Raw genomic sequence first — 25,667 nt, forward strand, 5'->3', positions numbered from 1 at the left:
TTTCTTTTTTGTGGTGTGTGTGTGTGTGTGTGTGTGTGTCAGGATGGATGCACACGGGGAGCTGCTGCAGCGGGGGGGGGGGGGGGGGGGGGGAGCTCACAGACAGGGCTACTTAAGATCCCAGAACCCCAGGTTCCTGTTTCCTAGACAATGCTGTTCAGTATGTTATATTGCGGAATTGCCCCCCATCCTGCTTTGCTTTGCTTCGCTTTTTGATGAGTGGAAAGATTGCTTGAACAGAAATATGATATGAAAAAATGAATTTTTGTTCATTGGGGCTGGTCTGTGACTGCTGCCTGCTGGTGGCATGTGGGGCAGAGGTGGCCCACTGCACTTGACCCCTCGTTCTTAACCCTGCTCCTGGGAAGACTCTGGCACCTGAATCCCAGTTCATGGGTACCTGTTAAAGGTACCTCCAGAGAACATACTGGGGCTGGGCCCACTGCGGCCGTTGTCCATGGTTGGAAATGCAGCACAGGGCTTGGAAGAGTGTACGGGAAACACATGGGTCAGGGCTCTGGGGGAGGTGCAGGGGACAGAAACCCATCTCAAATTGGCTGAACTGGAATGGGAACTTTGTGGGCTCCGGGGTGGGAAAAGCCTAAGTGCTTCTGGCACCTTCCATGTTCTTTGGTAGCTCCCAGGTTCTTCTAGCACCACTGGGCCCCAGGACACCCCAGCTCAGCAGACATCCATCCCCCTCCCCCTGGCCTTGGCTCTGTGTCACTGCCCTCAGGGCCTATCTGCTTTCCCTCGTGAGAGAAAGAGGACTTCTCTGGCCCAGTGGCTCCTTCAAAACTCCCAGTCTTTGGGTCTGGTGCTCCAAACTGAGGGCCACCTGGGTCACCCTGGAGTCAAGGGAAGGGTCAGCTGCCCCTTCTCCAAGGTGGCAGAGGCAATGTGTGTGGCTGGCCAGTGTGCTATCTCCAGAAGGGGCCAGATATCCACTGCACATGTGGCCTGCCTTCTAGGAGCTTAGACATCTCCTCTGGGCTTTTGGTCATTGCCAAAATCATCCGCAGGTGTTCTTCACAGGTGAGGAGGAAGGTGAGCAATAGTGAGCAGTGTGTGTTGTCCCTCTGGTGATAGTAGGGTCCTCTGGGAGTTAAGAACACAGTGCTCAGGCCTATGGTCAGTTGGCCTGGGAGAGGCTGGCGGCTTTGGGGTTTTTCTTTTTTAATGTTTAAACTTGTTTTGTTGGGGTATAAGTTTCGTACAGTAAAGTGAGTAACTCAAGGAATTTTTACATGTGTGTTCACATGTGAAACCAGATCAAGATACAGAGCGTTTCAAGCCCCCAGCTGGCTCCTCCGTGACCCTTCCCTGTCCTACCTCCCAAAGCTAACCCCGGTCTGATCTTTATCACCGCTGATGCTTTATTGTCTGTGCTGGATTTTTTTTAATTGTGATAAAATATATATAACATAAAATGTACTGTCTTCAGCTTTGCTTTGTGTGTAGTTCATTGACGTTAAGTGCATTCATATTGGTGTGCAACCATCACCACCATCCGTCTCCAGAACTTTTCCATCTTCCCAAACTGAAATTCGGTCCCAATTAAACCCTAACTCCCCGCTCCTCCCGTTCTGGTTTCTGTCTCTATGAATATGAGGACTCTAGAGACCTCATATAAGCAGAATTAAATATCCATCTTTTTGTGACTGATTCATTTCACTTAGCATGATGTCCTCAAGGTTCATCCACGGTGCAGCATGTGTCAGAATGTCCTTCCTCTTTAAAGCTCAGTGACATGCCACTGTATGGATAGACCAGGTTGTGTTACTGTGCTTGGATTAGACTCATTCTGTACACAGTCTTTCGTGTTGGCTTCTCGTTCTCCACTATTGTGTCTGAGGCTTGTCCCTCTCGTTGCATGTGGCAGCAGCTTGTCCTTCTCTGTTGTGTGGCACCCGGTCGTGTGACTGTACCACGTGCGAGAACTCATTCTGTGGGTGGCCGTCTGGGTGGTGTTCACAGAAGGTGCTCGACATCACCGTGAGAGAGGACGTACTACTGTGCCGGCGTTCAGAGCTCCCAGATGACGTCTCAGGGTCTCCAGCACTGAGAGAGGCACTAGGGGAGGCATGTGGGGATCATCCTGGCTGGAGTCCAGAGGTGGAAGCACCAGCAGGGGTGTTGCGGGGTGGGGGTGTTTTGTGCTCTCCCATGAGCAGAGCCTTAGATGGCCTGCCGTGTACTCAGCCTGAGCTGGCTCCAGCCTTGGGGGTCCCCTTTCTCACTGCTCTGGCCACCCGGGGTGCTCCTTCCCACCACTCCCACCCTGTGCATTCCTCAGGAAGCCTTCCCAGACACCAGGACAGACCCTGCCCTGCATCTCTCCACCACAGAGCCCCACTCAGCAGCATCCCTGTGGGCCATCTGCCCACACTCCCCAGGCCATCTCCCCTGCCCACTGCGGTGCCACCTGTCCAGAGTGTGTACTCAGCAGGCACACAGTTCATCGGACTCAACCCCAGAGGGATGTAAATACTGGACCAGAGCAGGCCGATCCTTAAGGCTCTCCTTTCTAGAACCATCCCTCCAACTGTCAGGACAAGAGGATTCTAGAACCTTTAGCCCCCACTCACAGGCTCCCAGTCTGGCCAAGCCCTGGCCCTGCCCAGCAGCACCATTCCAACTTGTGTGGGCTCCTCTTACTGGGAGCAAAGGAGTGAATTCCCTTTGGTGCCCCCTGCCCAGCCACTGGGTAACCCAGAGTGCCCTGGGGAAGGCTGGGGCGGGGGTGGGTCCCACAAGCCAGAGAAACACGGTGAGCGAGTGGAGTGGAGAGAAGACATGGGAGCAATAAAGACCAGGATGATGAGCAGCAGAGCTGGCCCTCAGACAGGAGCTTGCACCCGGCCGTGTACCACCCGGCCTCACCTTTGTCTGCTGAACCGGTCTTGGGGCCCTCAGGCACACATTAACACCTGTCCTTAGCACACCTTGTCCAGCTCCTGCAGCTGCTGGGATCCTTCAGACTACCCCTTGTCATCTACGTGGGGTCAGTCCCCCCACCAAACCTCCCCCTCCACCTGCGGTGGTCAGAGGACATCTCAGCCTGTGGCCCGCGTTGGAAGATTGGAGCAGCAAGGAAGTAACAGAGTGTCTTGTTTTAACCCAGAGCATGAAGTGGTCGTCCACAAGGTCATTACTGATCTGAATAAATGGCTGAAGAAGTAAATCAGTTGGGGAGAAGAGACCACAGTTCTTGTGTAAGAATTTCTAGTCATGTATGTCGATTCTCCCTCTCTGGGAGGGGAGCTTAACTCCTGTCACACACACACACCCCAGGGGGCACTAGTTCCGAGAGAAGAGTCTGGAACAGTGTCGCTCAGCAGGGGGACAGACAGCTGGCTAAGCCCACCTAACCCAGAGGTCCAAGTCAGTCTCACCTGGATTAAGTCTGTGCTCTCAGGTATAATGTCATGAGGAGAGGGCTCCCCTCTCCTCACCTCCAACGTCTTCCCGAGACCACACAACCCCAAGCTCATGGTAAGAAAACACCTCAGACAGATGGTGCTCGGGGCATAAGGGAGTGGGATTTGGGGGCAGAAAAGGGTGACTGGGGGAATAACTGGCCAAGCCAAATGAAGCCTGGAGTTCTGTGGACAGTCATGTTGGAACAGGACTGATAACAGTCTCTCCAACCAGGCCAGCCCAGGCCCCTTTCACGGCCAACACCTCGGGCCAGCCTCCCTTTTCATGGTCGCCCTTCTTGACTCTTCAGGCCGTGGCACTGGAGGGTCTCAAGAGGCCCCTGCTTCTTATTTTTCTGTCTTATCAGATACCACCACGTGTCACTGTTCTCTGCCCCTAATTCACCTCCACTGCCAGGGAACCAGAGCCTCGGAGGCCCTGAGCAACGTTTCATGTGAGGCCCCACGTGCGGAAGGTAGGGCAGCCAGGGTTCGTCCCAGTCAGACCTTGTCTGTGTTTTCAAATGTCTGTGTTTCAAAATGTGTTTCAAATGCCCAGCCTGCTCGTGTGCCTCATTATCTTAGGTTGTGTCCAGGATATTAGATTTTTCAAATCATGCAAGGCCCAGGGTATCAACTCTCAGACATGGTTTCTGCTGGCTTCGTCCAGGCTTGTGGGAACCAGCAGACCAGGGCTGTCTTCCAAGTTCAAGACTGGAAGTTCTCAGGCCTCCAGACATCAGGCCTTGGTCCCTCAGGGACTTCTTCCCATACCTTCCTTCTGCCAGGTGCCAGCCCACAGCAGGGACTGCTTACCCAGGGCCCCACCTTGGTGATGCAGACTCTGACGTCTGTCCCTGCAGAATGCCCCGCCGGCCCTTGGCTGCCTCTTCCAGGCTCATGTCCGAGGGTCAGAGTCTTGGGCCCCTTGGATTGCCGCCCAGGAACCCATGCTGTCCCTTTAGGTCTGGGACGCTTCTCTAAACAGGTTGTTCATGTTCTGTGTTAAAAGTTGCCCTCAGGGAACGATTGGGGGCAGCCAGACCTTCCACCCTGCTTTCCCTACCCTGCTGTTCCTTCAGGTTAAGCAAAGTCTTAAGGAGCATGTGGTTCTCTAGGAGAACCATTCAGGATCAAAGGGGGCCAGGGCTCCATGGAGAAGGATATGGCCATGACTTTGGAGTCCTGCGTCAAGGTTGGAGTTCCCTCCGCCCTTGGTCTGACCCAAGTTTTTCTGTGTTGCATCAGCAAGGTGAAGCGATACACCAGTGACCATGACACCCCTAATGGGTAGTGGCAGTGATTATCACCATAGTGGTCTCCAGCAGAGTACTTGTGCTACCTTAACTTGCCCATCGGTAAAGCAGCGCCCGTATTGGTGGTGAAGGCTGGCCAGATTAGCGAACAAGGTGGCAGAGGGATTTAATAAAAATGGCCATCGTGTCATTGTGTGTAGGGTCTGCCTTCACCCTGTTCTCAGCCCGTGTGCAGAGCCACAGATGGGCCCTGGGTGAAGGCCTCAGCCTGACGCCCCGCAGCTGCTGACCCCAGAGAGGCCAGGGTCAGGCTCTCCCTGCCAAGAAGGGCACTGGTCTCCCCACAAACCAGTAGCCCCACTCCCTTGCACAGGGCTCCCATGGCTGCCAGCGCCCTTCCCCAGCCCAAGACACTAAGCCCCTGGCTTAGAGGCCCCAAGTGGACAAGGAGGAGCCAGATCAGCCCACCAGCCCACCCCTCAACAGCCACAGACATCTGAAATGTGTTTCTCCGAAACCTCTGGCACATCCAGAGGCTCGTGGTTTTCATAAGGCATTTTTTTTCTTTAGCCTTTTTTTTGTTTTGTAAAGATTTTTCATTTATTTATTTGACACAGAGAGATACAGCGAGAGAGGGAACACTAGTGGGGGGAGTGGGAGAGGGAGAAGCAGGCTCCCCCCCGAGGAAGGAGTCCGATGCCGGGCTCGATCCCAGGACCCTGGGACCATGATCTGAGCTGAAGGCAGACGCTTAATGACTGAGCCACGCAGGCGCCCCTTTCTTTAGCTTTTTATTAGGTTTACAGAAAAGTGGTAGAAATCCTAAGAGTTCCAGTAGACACTTCGTCCAGCCGCCCCCCGTGTCAGCACCATTCAGGATACAGTCGTGTGGCCTAGAACATAGGCACCGACGCCACGGGGGGGCTCCCCTCCAGCCTGGAGGTGGGCCCCCCTAGAGCTTCCCCTAACATGCTCCTTCTGGTCCAGGCCCCCACGTTGCACTCGTCATCCCATGTGCCTCGTGTCCCCTGACCTGTGACAGCTCCTCAGCCTTTCCATCATCGTCCACAGCCTTCGGACTTGTGCTGAGAACTGCTGGGTCGGGCCCAGTGGAGCATCCCTCCGGGTGGTCCGTCCACTGCTTCCTCATTAGCCGGAGGCCGTGCGCCTTTGGGAGGAATCCCGCTGAAGGCACGTGTCCGTCCTGGGGCACTGTGTGGGGGAGGCGAGCTGTTGGTCGGCCCTGTCACCGGTGGTGTTGACCTTGATCACTTCATCAAGATGGGGTCTGCTCATTAGTGACAGGTTGAGTGGCCTTCCCCCATGGGGATGTGAGTCACGCACTTCCTCTGTCCCATCCCCCTGCGTAGCTTCTCTTCCAGGCCTTCGCTGGGAGCCTCAGCGGCCCCCGAGTCCCCATGTACGTGTATTGGGGAGCACACGTTCCAAGGCGTTTGCCAGACCCCCCAAAGAGGCGCCACCCCCAGCCTCCCTCCTTGCCCGTCCCCACCTCATGCACACTTCATTACTGCCTCCGTACTTGATAACAGCCTTTCACTCAGGGTTCCACCTGCCTTTCTCCGTTACGAGCACAGTCGGGCATCTGTCGTCTTCTTTTTTTTTTTGTCATATTTTAAAGTAGTCTCCTGGGGACCGGGCTATTTCTTTGCCCTTTTTTGTCTTGAGTTGGTTTTGTTTTGTTACTGATTTGAAAGAGCAAAGAGCTCTTTGTTTCTTAGAGAACTTAGCCTTTGGCCTGAGGGACAAGCTCGAGGTCTTTCCCCCCTGGTTTCGCCAGGGCAAGGATCTCCTCTCCACTCTGTGAGCCTTGGAGCACTGCCAGGAGGCGCTGAACCCAGGTGAGTGGCTGACAGCCTGAGACTGCCCACTCTCCGGCGCTGGGGGGCCCCGGCCCCCCCTTCCCTAAAAAGGGCCCTTAGCCTTAGTGTCCTGTGGCTGCCTTGACAAGTCCCCACAGACCGGAGGCCTGAGGTAACACAATTTTAGTCTCTTAATTCTGGAGGTTAAAAGGTCAAAACTGAGGTGTGTGTGGCCGTGCAAGTCTCTGAAGGCTCCAGGGCAGGCTCTTGTCTCTACCAGCTTCTGGGGACTCCCGGGGGTCCCCGGCTTGTTGGCCACATCACCCCAGTCTCTGCCTCCGGTCACATGGCCTTCCTGTCTGTCTCCTCTTCTGTCTGATCAGATCACGTTGGTGGGGGCATGATCCAGGACAGTCTCATGTCGTGATCCCTTCCTTAATTACATCTGCAAAGACCCTTTCCAGTCGCACTGGAATCCAATCATAAGTTGTGGGTGGAGATGTCTCTGGGGGGCTCCTGTGACTTGCTTCGGGCACTCTGTCTCCTGCAGTGACACGGTGTCGTAGGTCTGCACGGCTCTGTGTGGCAGCGTTTCTGTGCTCATCCACCACACCGAGGCCCCCTCATGAACTGTCTGCATTGAGTTCCCGCAGCAGGTCCTGGAGCCAAACAGCTGAGGGAAGAAAGGTCCACCAGGCTGGACAGGCAGCCCCCTCTGAACCTGCACAGCCTGCCCAATGCAGAGCACCACCCGCCAGCCTCGAACCGGCTCTTGTCTCCTGGGGAGCTCGGAGCAGGAGTTGGAGGGAGGGTGCGGCCATAGATCAGAGCCGTGTGAGGCTGGGACCAAAGGGTTGGATCCTTTCTCAGGAAGGCACTTTTCACAGAATGTGTCCGCATTCAATGCGCTCACGCCCCCGACACAGCCCTAAGAAAGGCTGTACCATCCGTCTGCGTGCCTGGATGTGGGGACCATCCCCTGGGGTCCATAGCATTGGGGATGGTGCTGAGTCATAGCTGTCTACACTGCGGATGGGGGTGAAACAGTCTCCGTGCCCCCCACAAGCTGATACCCCAGCAGCTGGCTTGAAAAGTTCCGTAGGGCCTACTTTCTCATTGTGGGTTTGTGAACAGTTTGGCATTTATATACAAATTGGCAAAGGTAACGGTTTCCCTACACCCCACACACCAAATTTCCACTGCTAATAACACTTCACTTTGGTACATTCGTCACAACTAATGAGCAAATACTGATAGATGACTATTAATTAAAGGCCATAGTTTATTCAGATTTCCTCAGTTTTCCCTAATACCCTTTTCTTGTCGCCAAATCCCACCTGACATCTAGTCGTCACGTCTCTTTAGGCTCTTCTGGGCTGAGACTGTTTCTCGGACTTTCTTGTTTTTGATGACCTTGACAGTTTTGAGAACACCCCCTCTTCAAGAGCAAAGCAGCTACACAAACTATCTGGGATTCTTCTGCCTGGGAGATTGCCTCTTCCCAATTTATTTATGAATTCAATCATGTCTTTCTTTTTTTTTTAAGATTTTTTTTTTTATTTACTTGACAGAGAGAGACACAGCGAGAGAGGGAACACAAGCAGGGCGAGTGGGAGAGGGAGAAGCAGGCTTCCCGTGGATTCGGGAGCCCAATGGAGGGCTCGATCCCAGGACCCTGGAATCGTGACCCGAGCTGAAGGCAGATGCCTAACAACTGAGCCACCCAAGTGCCCCAGATTTTAAGTAATCTCCACACCCAACATGGGGCTCAAACCCACAACCCTGAGCTCAAGAGTCGCCCGCTCCACTGACTGAGCCAGCCAGGCTCCTCTAATCATTTATTTCTAACTGTGGACTTGTGGATGTTTATTTTATACCTTGGGCTGTAATCCAGTGCTTATTGCTCAGAGCGTTCCGGCTTTGACCACTGGCAGCTCTGTGATTCTCCTACCTCTCCTATTGTCACACCCGCATTGGTTTCGTTCCTGCCTGGCACCTCAGGGTGCTCTGGGCTCATTCCTGCCCTTAGAAGCAGCCGTTCCTCCTGGAGCCAGGGCCCAGATGAGGTGGGAAACAGCAGCAGAGGACAAGTGGAGGGGAATCCTCTTTGTGCTTTCTAGGGCCTTCTGCCCCGGCATTGACGTGGGGTCCCCGGGAGGACCTGGAGGGCAGGAGGGGCCTTCACAGCCCGCTCAGGGGATGTCTGCATCATTTGCATCATTTTACAAGAAAGTGCATCGATTTATTGGATAATCTTAAAGCACGGGAACCGAGACCTCCAGGAACCCCAGTGCACAGTTGGCATCTTGGTGACACTCGTCCTTCATCCTTTTTTCTGTCTGTTCTCCTCACTGTGGTTTGCTGAGCTTTGCTGAGCTTTGTGGGTACTTCCACCTAGAGGTTAAATGGAGGTTTCCGGGGAGGAATCCTCAAATATTAGGACCCTTTACTGTAAGCTTGGCCAGAAAGATCAGGCAAACTTGCAGTAGGAAAAAGAGTAATTTTCTAAGTGTTTCTTTGGATAGATATTCAGGTCCAAGCTGACAAAAGCCCAGTCGGTGCTCGGGTCCAGGGAGGTGGGGCCACCTCTGCCTCCTGCTATGTGACCTTCAGAGGTGGCTTCACCTCTCTGAGCCCATCTGCCAGGTGGTACTGGGTTAAAAAAAAAAACAGACAACTCAGAGGCCTGTTTGTGATGATCAAACCAGAGAGCCAATGAGAAGGGCTTTTGTCAATGATTAAGCGATCTGCACTGGGGACTGCCATTTGGATGCAGGTGCCTGCGTCCTTCCCCTGCAGGGAAACAAGCCGGTCTGGCTAGAGCACCGTGCTAGGCTTCAGGTGACTCAGGGATGAGTCACAGGCCTGAGGCAGGTCGGGTTGGCCCTCCTCTCGCCAGGTCTCACCGTACCCGCTCTCTCCCAGGACCGAGTCTCCTGCTGCCCAGAGCTGGCCTGGAATGGGTAATGGTGTGAAGGAGAGTACGGCGCGTGTGCGTGAGGATGCCGAGGCCATCCTGCCCTCACCCGTCAATTCCAAGGCAAGTACCCTGCCTCCCCGATGGGCGTTTTCCTGAGGTCCCTCTTCTGTATTCCTGCACCCCATGGCAAATTGCCCCCCCACACACACACATACTCTGGGTGGGGCTGTGTTGTTGGGAGGCCGTTGGCAGAGGGGGGTGCAGGAGGTTGGCCTCCTTCTGTTCCATTTAAAGTCCCGTTTGTGATGTGGATCCAGTCTGCCCATCCACTTGGTAAGAAGCCAGAACCTCGCCCAAATTTGGCTAGGAAGTCAAAGGTGTCCTTGAACTCCTTCTCTTGCTCGGATTAGTGAGCATGAGAGAGTTAGTCATGGGCAGGGCCCACTGTGGGGGTGGGCGCTCGCATGCAGGGTGCGCTCTCAGCTCCCAGTCTCCTCTCTCAGGTTCATCTCTGATTCCGCCCTTCTCTCGAAGAAAAGGTATATTCCCTTTGAAAGAAATGGGATCAGCCCTATCCTCGTTCACCAAAGAAGCCAGTAGAGGCTCTTCTGGCTGAACCTGGAGCACAGACTGACCCATCCCCACACAGAAACCCGGCACTGGGGCCCACGGGCCATTCTCAAAGTCCACGGGGTCAAAGGCTGAAGCGGCATCATCCTCCGGCCTTCCCCAGCTTTCCTCAAATTCTAGGGCACCCTGGGAAGCACCACATGGGCAGGAGGACTGGTTTGTAGGGTCACCGTGTGGGGCCACCGTCGCAACGCTGGGGGTGGATGTGCGGGAGCAAGGCCAAACCCCAGAGCGGGCACATCTGTCCCTCATGGTGTAGCGAACTCCCCAGCCCCTGGCGGGCTGGCTGAATCCCACCGAGCGGACGTGCCCAGCCACAGGCCCGGTGCCCGTCATGCGCTGGGACACAGCCGGTGTTGATTTTCTGCTACGCTGGCCAGCACGGCCGCCATCAGTCTTGGTTCGTTCAGCCAGCCTGATGGGGGGAGCCTACTGTGCCAAGACCCATGTCTTTGGTGAAGGAGCTGAGCATCTTCTTGTGGCGTTCACAGCCCACGTGGCTCCTATCTGTGGACCACCCGCTTTTTCTCTACTGGGCCATCTGGCTCGTTCTTCACTTGTGCGCACTCTCCGTCTGACGGGTATGGAGCCTGGCCGATCCATGACGCCTGCGTCGAGCTCTTCAAAGAATCAGCCGGCCCTGGTCACTTAAGTCACTGGGAACGTTGGCCAAAGGCGGGGGCGGCCTCGTCCAGCAAGCACAGAAGTTGGGCTCACAGCACATCCCCGGAGTGCCACATCCCGAGTGAGGTTTAAGGTCACGCGTGCCCGGCATGTGATCACATAAAGGCCGTGGAAGGGGCGCCTCGGCTTCGCCTCTAGGAGCAGCAGGGCATGTGGACCATCCTTGGGGTACGCCCTTGGCTCCCAGCGGCCCACAAGGTGAACCGTCATCACGCTGACCCCCAGAGGAGATTGGGACCCAGTTGGGCCTCGGAGCTGTTGCCAGGAACACCACCGAACCTTCCAGCGCCTGACATCCACACTTCACAAAGCGGGTGGAGCCAGACCTCCAGAACCTTGCTGTGTGATCCAGAAAAGGCAGGGGTCCCCCAGTGACAGACTTCCGTGCAGGAAGAAGCTGGAATCCAGAGGTGAAGCTCCACCTCAGAAACTTAGGCAGGAAAACACTGCCGTGGGAAATCGCTTCTCTAGGGAGGGGAGGGCCCGGCTGCTGGAGGAGGTTCTGGGGACATTAAGGGAAAGGAGCTGAATCCCCCCCAGGGACAGGGACAGGTTGTAGGGCATCACAGCCCCGGGGAGCACCCAGACCCGGCCAGGAGACAGCACGTCAGTGTGTCAGGGGTGAGGAAAGGAGGATCAGAGAGGCCATCGGTTACTGCAAGCAATCGGGACAGAGCCCAGATTCAAGCCAGGTGTGCGGACAGACTTGGAGCCCAGCCCTTCACCCCTGATCCACCTGCTGAGCAGAGCAAACCTGGGGAGTGGCCCTGGACCCCATCATGCCCACTCAGACCCAGGCTGCCAGTTGTACCCCTCAAATGCCCCTTATCCATCCCCTAGTCCTAGCCCCCATCTCTCCACCCTGAGCTTCTGCATGCGCTGCCTCTCTGGTTACAGTTAAAATGGCCTGTCTACCTTCTGTGCATTTCCATTTCTCTTTGGGTAAACACCAGCCTGCTTGCTGAGCCCCCAGGTTCCTTGGAGTTCAACCCCCATCCTCCTTTCATCTCTCTCCTCCCTGTGCCCCCTCCCTTTTGCTGTGTCAACCACCCTGCCTTTCTTGTGGTCCCCCGGGACCCCCGGCTTTTTCTCACCTGGGTCCCTGGGTGTTCCATTCCTCCCCTTCTTATATGATCTCTCTCTCTCTCTCTCTCTCTCACACACACACACATCCCAGTTAGCTGCACCTCATCCTTCAACCTCAGCCCTTCACCCCCAACCCCATGTTCTCCCGGGACCCTAAGGCCCCACTTACAGCCATCCTGGATTGGTGACTCTACACATTTTAATTTAATTTTATTTATTTGAGAGCAGGAGCTCGAGCAGGAGGGGGATCAGAGGCAGAGGGACAAGCAGACTCTGCATCGAGCGCGGAGCCCAATGTGGGGCTTGATCTCAGGACCCTGAGATCATGACCTGAGCCAAAATCAAGGTTGACACTTAACCGCCTGAGCCACCCAGGCGCCCCTACACGTTTGTCTAAAGCTTTAGTTCATGCCTGGCTCTCCCTGTGGACTGGCAGCCCCAGGGGCAAGGAGGTGTCCTACACATCCCTGCCCACACACACTGTGTCCCAAGGCCTCTCAGGGCACCTGGTTCCGGTCAGACTCTAGGGACTCCTGGGATCACTGAATGACCTGCCCCTCACCGTCCTTCCTCCCTGTGGAGCCAGGGAAGATGGGAGCCCCTCCGGTCCCCAGTGCTCCCCGTGACGGCTTGGCGAGAGTTCTGTGGCTGAGTCAGCTGGGGAGACAGAGATGCCGGCCTGAGGAGCTGGTGATTTCCTGTGCGACTCCTCACGGGGAGCTTCGAGAAGCCTCGGGAAAGTGCTGGCTCCAAGGCTGGCCTCGTGATGCGGGCTGGCCACCATCACCACCACCCTCACCTTGGTTGGATAAAGAACCACAGATGCCGGCCACTGCGGGCCTGATGGAAAGTTGTGGAACGGGGTCACACGGACACAGTCAGATTCTGCTTGCTTGACACTGGCCTGATGCCCAGACCACAGGGACCCTTGTCCAGCGCACACAGGCAGTGGGCACAGCCAGAGTCTGCACTTGGTGGGGGGGGGCGGCGGGTAACCCATCTGTTTGGGGTCAGGCCTGTCGTAGGCTGTCTCTGGGAAGTTGGAAACTCATGGGACAGCCCCGCCAGTGGGTCACCTCTCATGCAGATGGTCCCTGTCCCCCAGGAAGGTTTTCACTATGTCCCACCCAGGTTCTGTGGCTGGTGGACTCATGACAGCCTGCCCCGGGCCCAGCAGGGCTGTGACGCTTGCACAGTTATGCCTTTTACAGCCCTCGAGGGGACAGAAGGAAGATGCTCCTCCTGGGGGCAGTCGCCAGCAGAGCCAACCCCTGTCCCTTTCTCTCTCATGACAAACTGTATTCCTGTGTTTTCTTGCAGAGTGATCACAGGCAAGTTCTCAGCTCCCTCCTGTCTGGGGCCCTGGCCGGTGCACTTGCCAAAACGGCAGTAGCTCCCCTGGACCGAACCAAAATCATCTTCCAAGGTAAATGCTCTCTGTCCCTCTGTTCTGTATGATGGAGATGCTTCCCGGCAGTCCCCCGTCCTCCACAGCTGCCGATCTGCACTGCAGATTGGCTTTAAAAAAATGCCTCTTTAAAATCGACTTAGAAACTCTGTTAGCATCCCAGGGCTGCCATCACAAAGTACCACAAACCAAGCAGCTTACGTTCTAGAGGCCAGAAGTCTGAAATCAAGGTGCCAGCCGGGTCGGTTCGTTTTGCAGACTCTAGGGGGGCGCCCTCCTTGCCTCTTCCAGCGCCCCGGGCTCCAGGCATCTCTGGCTTATGGTCACGGCGCCCCAGTCTCTGCTTTCCCCTCCATGTCTGTGTCCTCTCCTCTTAGAAGGACACTTGTCATTGGATTTAGGGCCCACTCCACTCCCGTATGACCTCATCTTAATTTAATTACATCTGCAAAGACCCGTTTCCAAATAAAGTCACCTTCACTTGTACTGGGCTCGAGGACACAGACATCTTTTGGGGACTGTCACACTCCCTCCTTGGGTGTAGCAGCCGCAGGGTCCCCTGAGACATGAGGCCTTTCCGTCCCACAGACAGTGACCGGTTCCTAGAAGAAGGCAGTCACAAGCTGGGACCCCTGCCCCTCCACTGTTTGGGAGGAAGGGACTGCGGATTCAAGCCAGGCCATGCCCACTTGCGCGAGCTGGTCCCTTAGCCTCCCCGTGCCTCCGTTTCCTCATCCACAAAACAGGACGTTAGTATCAACCTCTGGAAGGAGCAAGCTGGCGTGGGAAAGGGCATGCGGCTGAGCACCCGCCTCCCCATGTGTCGGCAGCCTTGTCACCTGGAGCGAATGCACAACGTAGCGCCCTGCAGGGAGCTGTGCTTAGCTCTGGTGGCCTCGGTGTGTACGCACGTCCGCACAGATGCGGGTGTGAGCGTGTCCTGGGAGCTCAGCAGACACTCTTCAACGCTCCACTCCAGGAGCGGAGAGGGAGGCTGCAAGACCATGACCCCTGCCGGCCGCAGCGGCTCAAGGGGGGTGGGGGGCCTGCCAGCGGAGCATGCCGTGGCATCGGGGAGCGACGTGGCCGCCAGCGAGGGTGGGAGAGGCTGGTCAGGGGCGCCACACCCACACTTGTGGGAAGAAAGGGTGGGCTCTCAGCGGAGAACACCCCCGGGCCTTGTTCTGAGAGGCCCAGGCCCCTCAGTTGCTCTGCACAGCTGGTGGCTAGGAGGCCTTTCTTGAAAGGGTTTGGTTGAATTGGGGTCCAGCCAGGTGCGGGATGCTGAGTGTCAACCCCAAGAAGCACAGGCTCTGCAGAGACCCTCACTTTTCCTGGGAGGGAGGTGGTAGCTCAGCTCCCCTGAGTGGGGATAAGTTGACATGTCAGGGGCCCTGGGCCCAGGGGTGCAGGGCGCAGCAGGTGAGGAGGTTCCCTGGAGGAGGGTGACCATGACTGGGAATGGTCCACACCTCAGCCCCTGGCGGGGGAGCATCCGCAGTGGCTGTTCTCACTCCCCGTGCTCAGACGCAACCCCTGCATTAGGGGTCCCATAGACCCAGGTCCCATCCTTCACATCTAATGGTCTCTGTTGTGTTTTGTGTTTTTTTGGTTTTTTTTTCCAGTGTCTTCAAAAAGATTTTCTGCCAAGGTAAGCCACTAGGTCACCAACTCCTGGCTCTGGGGCCATCACCATGTGCCCTGCTATGCTGACAGGAGGTGGTGGAGGCACACGGCCAGGGGTGGAGGGAGAGGCTTTTCAACGTGTGTTTTCCCTCTGGTTCCCCCACAAGCCAGTTCTCCGAGCTGCCAGGGCACCGAGGCCTCCCCCACCAGGCCCCAGGGCAAGGGCCACCTGTCCTGGCACCCCAAGCTCTGCCTGGCTGTAGCCCACTCTAGCCTCATCCTTGGGGTGGTGGGGAGAGGACTTGGAGTTATAAACCCATGATTTCACATTTGATTCATTTTTTTAAAAGATTTTATTTATTTGTTAGAGAGAGAGTGCAAATGCAAGAGCAGGGGGAGGGGGAGAGGGAGCAGCAGACTCCCCCGCTGAGCAGGGAGCCCGATGTAGGGCTTGATCCCAGGACCCCGAGATCATGACCTGAGCCGAAGGCAGACACTTAACCAACTGAGCCACCCAGGCGCCCCACATTTGATTCATTTTTAAACAGAGAGCAGGCATTACTTTCTTGGGAAAAGATAAAGAATATCTTTAGAAGCTAGACTACCAGATAGACCAATCAAACACCGTCAGTGTGGGGCTGTCACCTGCAAACCTGGTTTGCTCTGGCTCACTTTACTGTTCATAAGGTCGGGGGACTAGGGGGAGCGGGGTCCCCACACGGGGCCCAGAGAATATGGGGGAGGCAAGGTGTGGTGGGATCGATAATGTGGGCCCCAGTTACAGTGCTGGACAAAAGAGGGTGTTCACCGTGGAGCGGGGAGAGGGGCAGGCAAGGGCATTGACCTTGCCCCTCCCCCCCAGGAGGCCTTCCGGCTCCTCTACTTCACCTACCTCAACGAGGGCTTCTTCAGCCTGTGGCGCGGGAACTCGGCCACCATGGTGCGCGTGGTGCCCTACGCCGCAATCCAGTTCAGCGCCCACGAGGAGTACAAGCGCATCCTCGGCCGCTACTATGGCTTCCGCGGAGAGTGAGTGCCCGCCCCCAGCCCCCCCCAGACCCTCTCAGCTCTACCCCGTCTCCTGCCCTCCCGTCTTCCGCATGCTCACCATGACAGGAGTCCTGCCCTTTGCCTGCTCTTCCCTCAGAACCTAAGTCCCAGTGGGACCCATGATCCCAGCCATGCCCCCAGTGTCTGTAGGGAAGGAGCGCTTCATTCATTCATCCACACAAGCGGATGGGAAGGAAAGGCAGCCATGGGAACCTCAAAATGACATCCACCCAAGAGACCCCATCACTCGGCCATGAGGAAGCCAGTCCCTGGCCACTCCTTGGTTCTCCCCACTGGCCGAGACCTGTGGGCACCCCAAGTCTTGAGGGGGGGTTCTCATTTCCTCCCTGCCCCCTCTTTCAGAGCCCTGCCACCTGGGCCCCGCCTCCTTGCGGGCGCACTGGCTGGAACGACAGCTGCTTCTCTGACCTACCCCCTGGACCTGGTCCGAGCCAGGATGGCCGTGACCCCAAAGGAAATGTGAGTTCCCGGGCCAGGCGTGCCATTCCGCAGCTGCCCCAGAAAGGCAGTAGTTGTTTCTTTCACCCTAGGGGTCATCTTCTACTTACATTGAACCAAAAATCTTCATTTTTTTTTTTTTCTTAAGATGTATCCATCCATTTTTAGAGAGAGATTAGAGTGGGGGGCAGGGGCAGAGGGAGAGGGAGAGGGAATCCCAAGCAGACTCCACACTGAGTGGGGAGCCTGGCACGGGGCTCGATCCCATGACCCCGAGATCATGACCGGGGCCGAAACCAAGAGTCAGACGTTTAAGCAACTGCGCCCCCCAGGCGCCCCCCCAAAGTCTTCATTTTGAATTAGCACAGATAGGTTACAAGGGCTGCTCCCCCAGTGATCTGGGCAGCGAAGGTGGGATTTGGCCTGAGGCACACATTTCCCCCCTCCAGTGCCAAGGCTTTTGCTACATGGTTGTGTTCCTTAAAGCAAGCACCAGCAACGAGCCCCTGGCCCTCCAGACTCCGGGAGGGAGCTGAGCTTTAGTTGAGGCCAACGGCCCCTCTTCGTGCCCACGGCTCACCCGCTCCGTCCCTCTGCCCTGCAAGGTACAGCAACATCTTTCACGTCTTCGTCCGCATCTCCCGAGAAGAGGGCCTGAAGACCCTCTACCACGGATTCACGCCCACTGTGCTGGGGGTCATTCCCTACGCGGGGCTGAGCTTCTTCACCTATGAGACGCTCAAGAGCCTGCACAGAGGTAAGGAGCCGGGAGCACGGGCTGCTCCTCCCCGGGGCCGCACAGACTCAGAGGCGGGCCACTGAGGTCCCTGCCCTGGGAGGGACGGGCTCCCGGCCAAGGTCCGAATCAGAACGAGATGGACACCGAGCCACCACGGAGGCAGCTGGACTCCCAACCTTCCGTGCCGAGTTTTAAGACCAGCTCGGTGAAGTCCTGCGTGGCATCAAGTGCAGTGGCAGCCCCTTGTGCCCAGAGTGGCCGGGTACAACCTAGCCGGAAGGGGAAGAGCCCTCTGGGGTGGTAGTAATTTTGAGAAACTCAGAAAGCGCAGAAAAGCACAGAGAACCGTATGCCACCGCCCGAACCTGCTGCCCTGGGCGACCAGGTGTCAGCAGTGTTGCAAGATGGTTGTTGTCAAAGAAAGCAAATGTTCCGGGGGACACCGAGGTCCTGTGTCCCTCACCCCCAGCCCTGCTCCTCCGCAGGGCCCCAGGCCGCCTCTGAGTCCAGCCCGCCACCCCATCCAAGGTCTGTCCCGTTTTCCTTTGAGCGGTGGAGTGGGCCTCCCCGACTGGGGGAGCCCTTACGTGTTTCCACGTTGTCAGTGGTCCGCAGACACCCCGGAGCGCCTCCCAGCGTGTTGGGTGTGAGCCCCCGGTTTGGGGACCTACTCCACTCGCCGCTCCCCCCAGCGCTGTGGCCACGCACCCACCCCACTCGGGCGCGGTGGGCCCCGTCGCGTCCGGCCGGTGTGCTGAGTGAGGAGTGCCGTCTGACTGGCGTCGGTCCCTCGTGTTAAATTGACAAGCACACATTTTTAAAGAACCCTGTTGTTTGGTTGCTGCGCCCTCCTCCGTCCCACCCACATGTCCTATCCTGGCAGCTGCTCACTTCACCACGGCCCTGCCTCCCTGCAGAGGGTGCCCCCGGAGCGGGGGCGGGGGACGGTGGAGAGGGCTGCAGACGGCAGCGGGAGTGGTTAGATGGGAGCTCGCTCTGGCTGGTAGGACTTGGTTAAATGATTATTTGTGCATTTCTGCCTTTTTAAAAACTTTTCTTCTCAAAAGGAATGGCAGGGAGGTGAGGAGGCCGGGGCGGGAAGGCCCCGGGGGAGCCAGGGGGTCTGGATCCCGAGCAGTGAAGGAGTGTGAGCGGCAGGTGCAGGATGGATTCAGCACGGGCTGCGTGCCTGCCCCCTGGCCACACGCTGACGCAGCCCCTCTGTCCCTCGCCTGCAGAGTACAGCGGCCGCCCGCAGCCCTACCCCTTCGAGCGCATGATATTTGGGGCCTGTGCCGGCCTCATCGGGCAGTCGGCCTCGTACCCGCTGGATGTGGTGCGGCGGCGCATGCAGACGGCTGGGGTCACGGGTCACCCGCACGCCTCCATCGTGCACACGCTGCGTGCCATCGTGCGGGAGGAGGGCGCCGTGCGTGGCCTCTACAAGGGCCTGAGCATGAACTGGCTCAAGGGCCCTATCGCCGTGGGCATCAGCTTCACCACCTTCGACCTCATGCAGATCCTGCTGCGGCACCTGCAGAGCTAGGGACCCTGCAGGCTGGCAGCTCTCGAGACAGGGAACCGAGCGTCCACGTGTGGCCGGCGGACCACTGACCCCTTTTGTTTCTGAGCCTGTGGAGTGAGGGCGTGCTCGGTTCCACCCTGGGAACCGCGTCGTCGGAGCACCTGGTAGAACACGCTGTGGAGGCCTGGCGTCGGCCCCCAAAGCCAGCGGCCCTTGAAGTGCAATGTTGGAACTGGTGGGCGGGGCTCTCGCGCTCTCCCCAGCCCTCCTCCCCAGGGCTGGCCCTGCCTCCTGGAGGGCTTGCCCCAAACACCCTGAGCTGGGAGTGACCAGCGCCACCTCCTGGCGCTCCGTGACCTTGGACGGGCTCCTGGTTCTAGTGACCTCGTGCCCACTGGGCCCAGAGCCCGACTCCACCTGCCCCTGTGCCCACAGAGGGGAGGGAGCCCCAAGGCGTACAGAGAGGCGCCTCCGGGCCCTGGTGAGGTGGGGCCAGCCTCCTGCTCAGCTGTGGCTAGAAAAACAGCCTCTTGCCCCCCACCCCCACCCCACCTGTCCTGCCTTTGTCACTTCCCAGGTGACATGGTTCCTGTGTCACCAGAGCCTCCTGCTCGGGAACAGCCTTCTCCCACGAGCATTATTTGGACCCTGGACTCCGTGGCCAAAGTAGGGCCCCAGGAGTGGGTCTTCCCCTCTGTTGCCTACCCACCCGGTATGTAATGTTCCCAGGAGGGTCGCGCCTCCTCCAGGCAGCAGGGTTTGAGGAATCGCCATGGGTTTGGGTGTGAGTCCTAATTTGGAGGCATCTGCTGAGAACTGGGGACCCAGGTCACTTCCTCTGGGCCAGGAAGCTCCCACGCCTGTCCCACAGGCCGCACCAACAGAGGCCAGGCCGTAGGCCCTAACCCTCGGCCCCTAGGCACAGCGGCTCCTGGGGGGGGCCCGTGGCATCTTGCACGTCCCTGGCTCCCCACCTGAGCGGGCGCTTGGCCGGGACTCAGGGCAGTTGAAGGCACACAGGGTGGTCTGATTGCCGTGAAGAGAGTGCATGGAGGCGACTGGCAGCCTTGATCCTCCCAAAGTGGGAGCCCCTGAGAGGGTATGTGGCCTGGGGGGTGGGAATTGCAGTACCCTACGGCACCCCCAGGGAGCGGGTCTCATGGAGAAGCCCCCTGGGGTCTGCCAGGTGTCACAGGGACGCAGAAACGCCCATTTCCGAATGATTTGTGGAGTTTCTTGATTTCTTTTGGTTTTGCTTTTCAATCTGGCTGCCCCTGGGTCTCGTCACAGTAAACCCTGACCGGCCCCCCTATGGTTCCAGGCGGAGAGTGACCAGGGGTGACCAGATTGCTCCGCAGCCACCCTGCGTGACAGGGTCTGGGAGGGCGTGTTTGCCCCACGCACGTTTCCAGTCGTGACTTTCGTTTCTCCCTTGCATTCTGTCCCATTTCTGTTCTTGCCTTGGACCTGCGGGTGTGAAGACCCCTCTCTGTCCTTCCTTGCATGTGTCCACCGGCCGGCCTGAGGCTCGTCCCCAGGGTCCCATGGCTGTTCTGTTGGGGGAGTGTCCCACCTCCTCTGCCGGCCTTGCCCAGTGCCCAGGGCCCAGAGAGGCAGGAGAGGCAGGGACCCCTCACAGGGAGATGGGCCGGGGGGCCACCCCCCCAGCAGGTGAGACCAAATGGATGGTTGCGCGGCACCCTTCTCTGAGCCGCAGCTGGGCCACAGAGCGGAGGGCCCCAGGTCCTGCCGGCCCCGGTGCGCCTCCCCAAGGTGGCTCTCAGCCGAGTGGGCCTAAGCAGCAACCACCCCCCTCCCTCCCACCGCCAGCCCTGCACACAAGCTGGGCGGTGCCCTCCGCAGCTACACCCCTCCCACCGGTGTCCATCCTGATCTGGAGTTACATTTTGATGCCATGAAGACACTTTGTTTATATATAATGTTTATATATTTTAAAGATTTGTGCCAAGAGAGTATATTTAATAAAAATTAAAATGACGTTTTTTTCTGTTCTTCTGTTCTTCGGCTCTAACCCCCAACCTCCACCCCCTGTGAACCAAAAACAGGGTTAGGGTTGAGGTTATTTTGACAGATTTTTTAATATATTCCTGAATAAACTTTTTTTTTTTTAAGTAGGCCCCACGCCCAATGTGGGGCCTGAGCTCCAGACCCTGAGATCAAGAGTCGCATGCTCAGAGTACCTGGATGACTCAGTCGGTTAAGCGTCCGGCTCTTGGTTTCGACTCTTGGTTTCGGCTCAGGTGGTGATCTCAAGGTTGTGGGATCGAGCCCTGCCTCGGGCTCTGTGCTGGGCCTGGAGCCTGCTTGGGAGGCTCTCTCTGCCCCTCCCCCACCTCTCCCTCTCTGAAAAAAAGAAAAAAGAGCCGCATACTCTACGGACTGAGCCAGCCAGGCACCCCTTGAATAAGCCTTTTTAATGTGTTTATTGTTTGAATTATTACTACATACAGGTCTTCTAGAAAACTCCCAACTGCACAAAAGGGTTGTGGTGAGAACGTCAGCCTGCCAGTTCCCTCTGCCAAGGTGTCTTCTTTTACCAGTTTCTCACGTGTCCTTCCGGAGACATCCCGTGCATAAACACTTGTCCCTTTTGAGGACATACGGGGTGAGCCACGGCACCAGTCGGAAATGGGTTGCATCCTGCTGCAGCGAGCGGGGCCGCCAAGTCCTACTGTTTGTCTCCCATGCCCTGCCCACCTGTCGAGTGCCAGGGCCTCCCCGCTTCGGCCGGTTGAGGCTTTAGGAGCGAGTGTGGCTGTCTGCGGGGGCCCAAGGTCGAGGCCACCAGAGGTCTCACGGTGGCCATGGAGACTTGCTTCTGCTGCAGCGCATCTCCTGGACCAACTTGTAGGGCCCCCCCAACCAGAGGCGGGAAGTGGGAGCCTCCACATGCCAGGCGAGGGGCGACTGGGTGAGCATGGGCGCCTCTCGTGCGCCTCTCATGGGCACACTCTGAAGGGGGCAGTGCTTCAAGTACGTTCTGCCTCGTGGGCCCTGAGCCGCTTGCCTGCTGCTTTCATCCGACCGGATTCGTACACTTTGGTCCCTTTTGTGTATGGTTTGACTCATTGTTTATGCACAGTTGGGTGTTTCCCCAGGGTGGTGGCCTGTGATGACATCTACCCATCCTTTATTGATGGCCAGCGGGGTTATTAGTGATCTGTTGCCATGACAACGTGGTAGCAGCTCCCGGGGCTTGCCCAGCTTGCCTCTCACGTCCTACCGATTTCTGGTCAGTCCCGGCCCCTGAGCCTGGGAGGGTGGGGGTCAACTCCCCATTTCCCCCCAATCACCATGGCATCCCCTAAAATATAGAGGTGGGCACATGACCCCATTTGGGCCCAAGACAGCAGAGATGTTTGCTAAGCACTTCCAGGGAGAGCTTCTGGAAGCACCCTCCCTCTCTCCCACTGGCCCTAAGGGAAGAAACACCAGCACAGGCAATTGTTGGGACTATCCTGTGTTCACAAGATAGGAAGTGATCCCAGGGTGAAGCTGACACTGCAGAAAATGGAGTAGAGATGAAGAACGGAGTTGGATTATTGGTCATATTGTCTGGGCTGCTGGATCCAGCTTTGCCTGAAGCTCTCAGCTGCCTCTCAACTTCCGGCAATAGGAGTGGCCGTTCTGTTTATTGAAGACAGTTAGGGTTGAGCTTCCTGGCACTTTCCGAAACAGATCTTGTATGTGCCTCTTTGCATTCATGCATGAGTATGTGGTTTTCCAGGAACAAACTGCTAAGTAAAGATCAGGGACCATGTTCACTGACGCAGCCAGTGCCCCTCCCTAAGCCCAGCTGCTTTTGGCTGTAAGCCGCTCAACCCGGTCTGGGGGCCTCCCCCGAGGAGCATGACCCGACACCCCAGGAGCAGCCCTTAGCCAATGACTGGGGACAGCCCCTCACCACTGGAGTGGGTCACTCAAGTGAGATCCACACTGTCCCCCGAGGCCCCGAACAGGAACAAGCCCAGGTTGCCCGCTTAGTCACCTGTTCATCGGCACCCCCACAGGGCTCCTCCCTCCCTGTTTCATGTCTCTGCCCCCAAAGAGTCTCCCTAGGGTGAGCTCCCAGGTAAACCATGGGCCCTGAGTCCTCACGACAGGGGTCATCTTTGGGGGGGATCTATCCAGAGATGAATACAAATGCCAGATATTCCTATAAGGAGGTGGTAGCATTCTTTTAAAAGATTTATTCATTTATTTGAGAGAGAGAGAGAGAGAGAGAGAGAGAGAGCGAGAGAGCGTGCACACGCATGAACAGGGGGAGGGGCTGAGGGAGAGGGAGGGAGAGAAAATCCTTGAGCGGACTCCCCGCTGAGCCGAGCCAGATCTCAGGACCCTGAGACCATGACCTGAGCCGAAACCAAGAGTTGGCCACTTCACCAACTGAGCCACCCAGGCGCCCCAATGGGAGCATTTATAGCACATACCCTCACTGTCCTGAGTTTCCTGCGGCCGCCATAACAGAGCACCCCAGACTGGGGGCTTAAAACCAGTTTATTCCGTTTATAGTTCTGGAGACCAGAAGTGCAAAATCAAGGTGTCATCAGGTTTGATTCCTTCTGAGGCCATGAGGGAAGGGTCTGTTCAGGCCTCTCGGCTTGCGGCTGGTCAGACGGCTGTGTCTTCACATTGTCTTCCCTCTAGGCATGTCTGTGTCCAATTTAATTATAATGAAGAAAAGAAAAAAAAAAAAGCAAATTTCTTCCTATAAGTCCTGCTGGATCAGGGCCCATCTTAATGACCTCCTTTTAACCTAATCACCTCTTTAAAGACTCAGTATCCACAGATAGTCCCATCCTGAGATCCTAGGGGGTTAGGACCTCAACGTAGAACTTTGGGAGAACATAATTCAGCGCGGGAACATAATTCCCCTCACCAACGGCCGGTCACCAGCCTTGTAGATCTTCACGATTCTGACAGGGAAGCAGCAGGGCGTCCAGGGGCTGGGTGGTGACCAGGCGGCCACAGGGGAAGAGACAGCAAGGTCAGGAGGCTGGAGGGCTTGACCAGGTGGAGGTCCCAGGGACCAGGACGAGAGTGGATCGGAGGCACGAGGTGTGTGGGCGCATCTTGGGTCCCGCTTCTGGTTTAAGTCTTTTTTTCCACTGGTTTTTTTCCTTCGCTCACTTCTCTGCAGTTGAAAATTTGACTTGTCATTGGATTTTCTTTCTTTCTTAAGATTTTATTTATTTAGGGCGCCTGGGTGGCTCAGTTGGTTAAGCGACTGCCTTCGGCTCAGGTCATGATCCTGGAGTCCCGGGATCGAGTCCCGCGTCGGGCTCCCTGCTCGGCGGGGAGTCGGCTCCTCCCTCTGACCCTCTTCCCTCTCGTGCTCTCTGTCTCTCATTCTCTCGCTCGCTCTCAAATAAATAAATAGATAATAAAATCTTTAAAAAAATTTTATTTATTTATTAGAGAGAGAGCACAAACAGCAGAAGGACAAGCAGATTCCCCGCTGCACAGGGAGCGCGACGCATGGCTCCATCCCAGGAGCCCAGGATCATGACCTGAGCCCCCCAGGCGCCCCGATACCTGTCTCTTATAACACAGGGCTTCTGGGCCTGGGCACCGCTGACATCTGGGCACCTCAGGGTGCCGAGCAGCACCCTTGGCCTCCACCCCCCCCGATGCAGTAGCATCCCTGTCCCCCTCAGTCATGACAACCAAAACTGTCTCCAGAAAAATGTCTCCAGACACTGACTAGTGTCCCTTTGGGGCAGAATCGTCCCCTCCTGTGCGAAGCGCCGATGGGTGGTGGTGAGCACTGATGCCACTTAACAGAAATGTAATATTGCTTCTGAAAACATGGCACCCTGACCAGCCCCTTCTAGCTTCCCGATTTTTCTCTGATTGTGGTTCCACCTTGTTTCTCTCATTACTTTTTTTTTTTAATCATGAGATGTGTCCCAAAGGGAACGTGTAAGATGTCTGTGGTTTAAGGCACAGCAGTGAGAGCCTGTGGCCGTCCTGGGGATGCCGCACCCCGTCGCCCCCGCTGCGCCCGGCACGGTGCCGCTCACGCTCTTGCTTTTCTTTGCTCGGCTCCACCTTCCTCTGGGTCCCTGAACCCCGGGGGGTCACGCTCTGAGAGCAGAGAGCACGCATGGCCCTGGCTGAGCAAGCAAAGGGCCAGGTGACCGGAGGCACCACCGCTGCGGCAGCTGATGGTGCAGGGGTGAGGGGGGCTCCGGTTTCAGGGATCCCTGGGGTGCCGGCCACAGTGCGGGATGGGCAAAACTAGGAGACAACCCTCCATCATCTCCTGATTCCAGGTGTGACCTGTTCGGTCCTGGCGGGGAGCTGGTCTTCATTCTGGAACTTCCCAGACACGTGCCCTGGGATGGGGCTCTTGTCCCGCAGCGCCTGGAAGCTTGCGGTCCTAGGGGATTCCCATCACCTGGTCCCATCGGGGTTCCCCTCTGCTCCAGAACTCTCTCTCTTTGGAAGATTCTTCTGGGCCAGTTCTCTGATTTCCTTGGCCCCCACCCCCACCCCTTTGTTTTCCATCTTTTATCATTTTGTTCGTCCTGCAAGATTTTTTTTTTTAAGATTTTATTTATTTCTTTGACAGAGAGAGACCAAGCTAGAGAAGGGACACAAGCAGGGGGAGTGGGAGAGGGAGAAGCAGGCTCCCCGCCGAGCAGGGAGCCCGACGCGGGGCTCGATCCCAGGACCCCGGGATCATGACCCGAGCCGAAGGCAGACCCCCTGTGACTGAGCCACCCAGGCACCCCCTCCTGCAAGATTTCTACAACTTTATCTGTCCTCTCCATCTCCCTCCCTCCTCATCCTGCAGTCCCCTCCCTGCGCTCTCCCCCACCCTCTTCTCTCCCTTACCACCCTCTCAGCCCTGACTCCGTCTTGCTCCGGCACCCCCTCGCCCACCCCCCCACCCCCCCCACCCCCGCCGCCTTCACTTCTTGCTCCCAGGCCTTTGCTTACTGTCTGGATCGCCCTGTGCTCTTCCGGGTCATTCCCTTCACTCAGCACCAAATGCAGAAAGCCACCTCCCAAACCACTC

General features: G+C 57.0%; 1 protein-coding gene across 1 annotated transcript in view; it reads left to right on the forward strand.

Annotated features, from left to right (window-relative positions):
* Positions 1 to 20,615, forward strand: part of SLC25A42 (solute carrier family 25 member 42) — a 28,166-nt gene extending 7,551 nt beyond the window's left edge. Inside the window, exons 2-8 of the mRNA XM_025885513.2 lie at positions 9,421 to 9,535; positions 13,136 to 13,241; positions 14,849 to 14,874; positions 15,712 to 15,878; positions 16,263 to 16,379; positions 16,964 to 17,115; positions 18,336 to 20,615. Coding sequence (XP_025741298.1) covers positions 9,455 to 9,535; positions 13,136 to 13,241; positions 14,849 to 14,874; positions 15,712 to 15,878; positions 16,263 to 16,379; positions 16,964 to 17,115; positions 18,336 to 18,643 — 957 coding nt within the window. The 5' untranslated portion in view covers positions 9,421 to 9,454 and the 3' untranslated portion in view covers positions 18,644 to 20,615. The remainder of the gene's footprint in view (positions 1 to 9,420; positions 9,536 to 13,135; positions 13,242 to 14,848; positions 14,875 to 15,711; positions 15,879 to 16,262; positions 16,380 to 16,963; positions 17,116 to 18,335) is intronic.
* Positions 20,616 to 25,667: the final 5,052 nt, after the last annotated feature.

The sequence above is a fragment of the Callorhinus ursinus genome, unplaced genomic scaffold (assembly GCF_003265705.2).
Source record: "Callorhinus ursinus isolate GAN/ISIS: 27379988/994484 unplaced genomic scaffold, GSC_fseal_2.0 scaffold15, whole genome shotgun sequence".
Classification (NCBI taxonomy): Eukaryota; Metazoa; Chordata; class Mammalia; order Carnivora; family Otariidae; genus Callorhinus; species Callorhinus ursinus.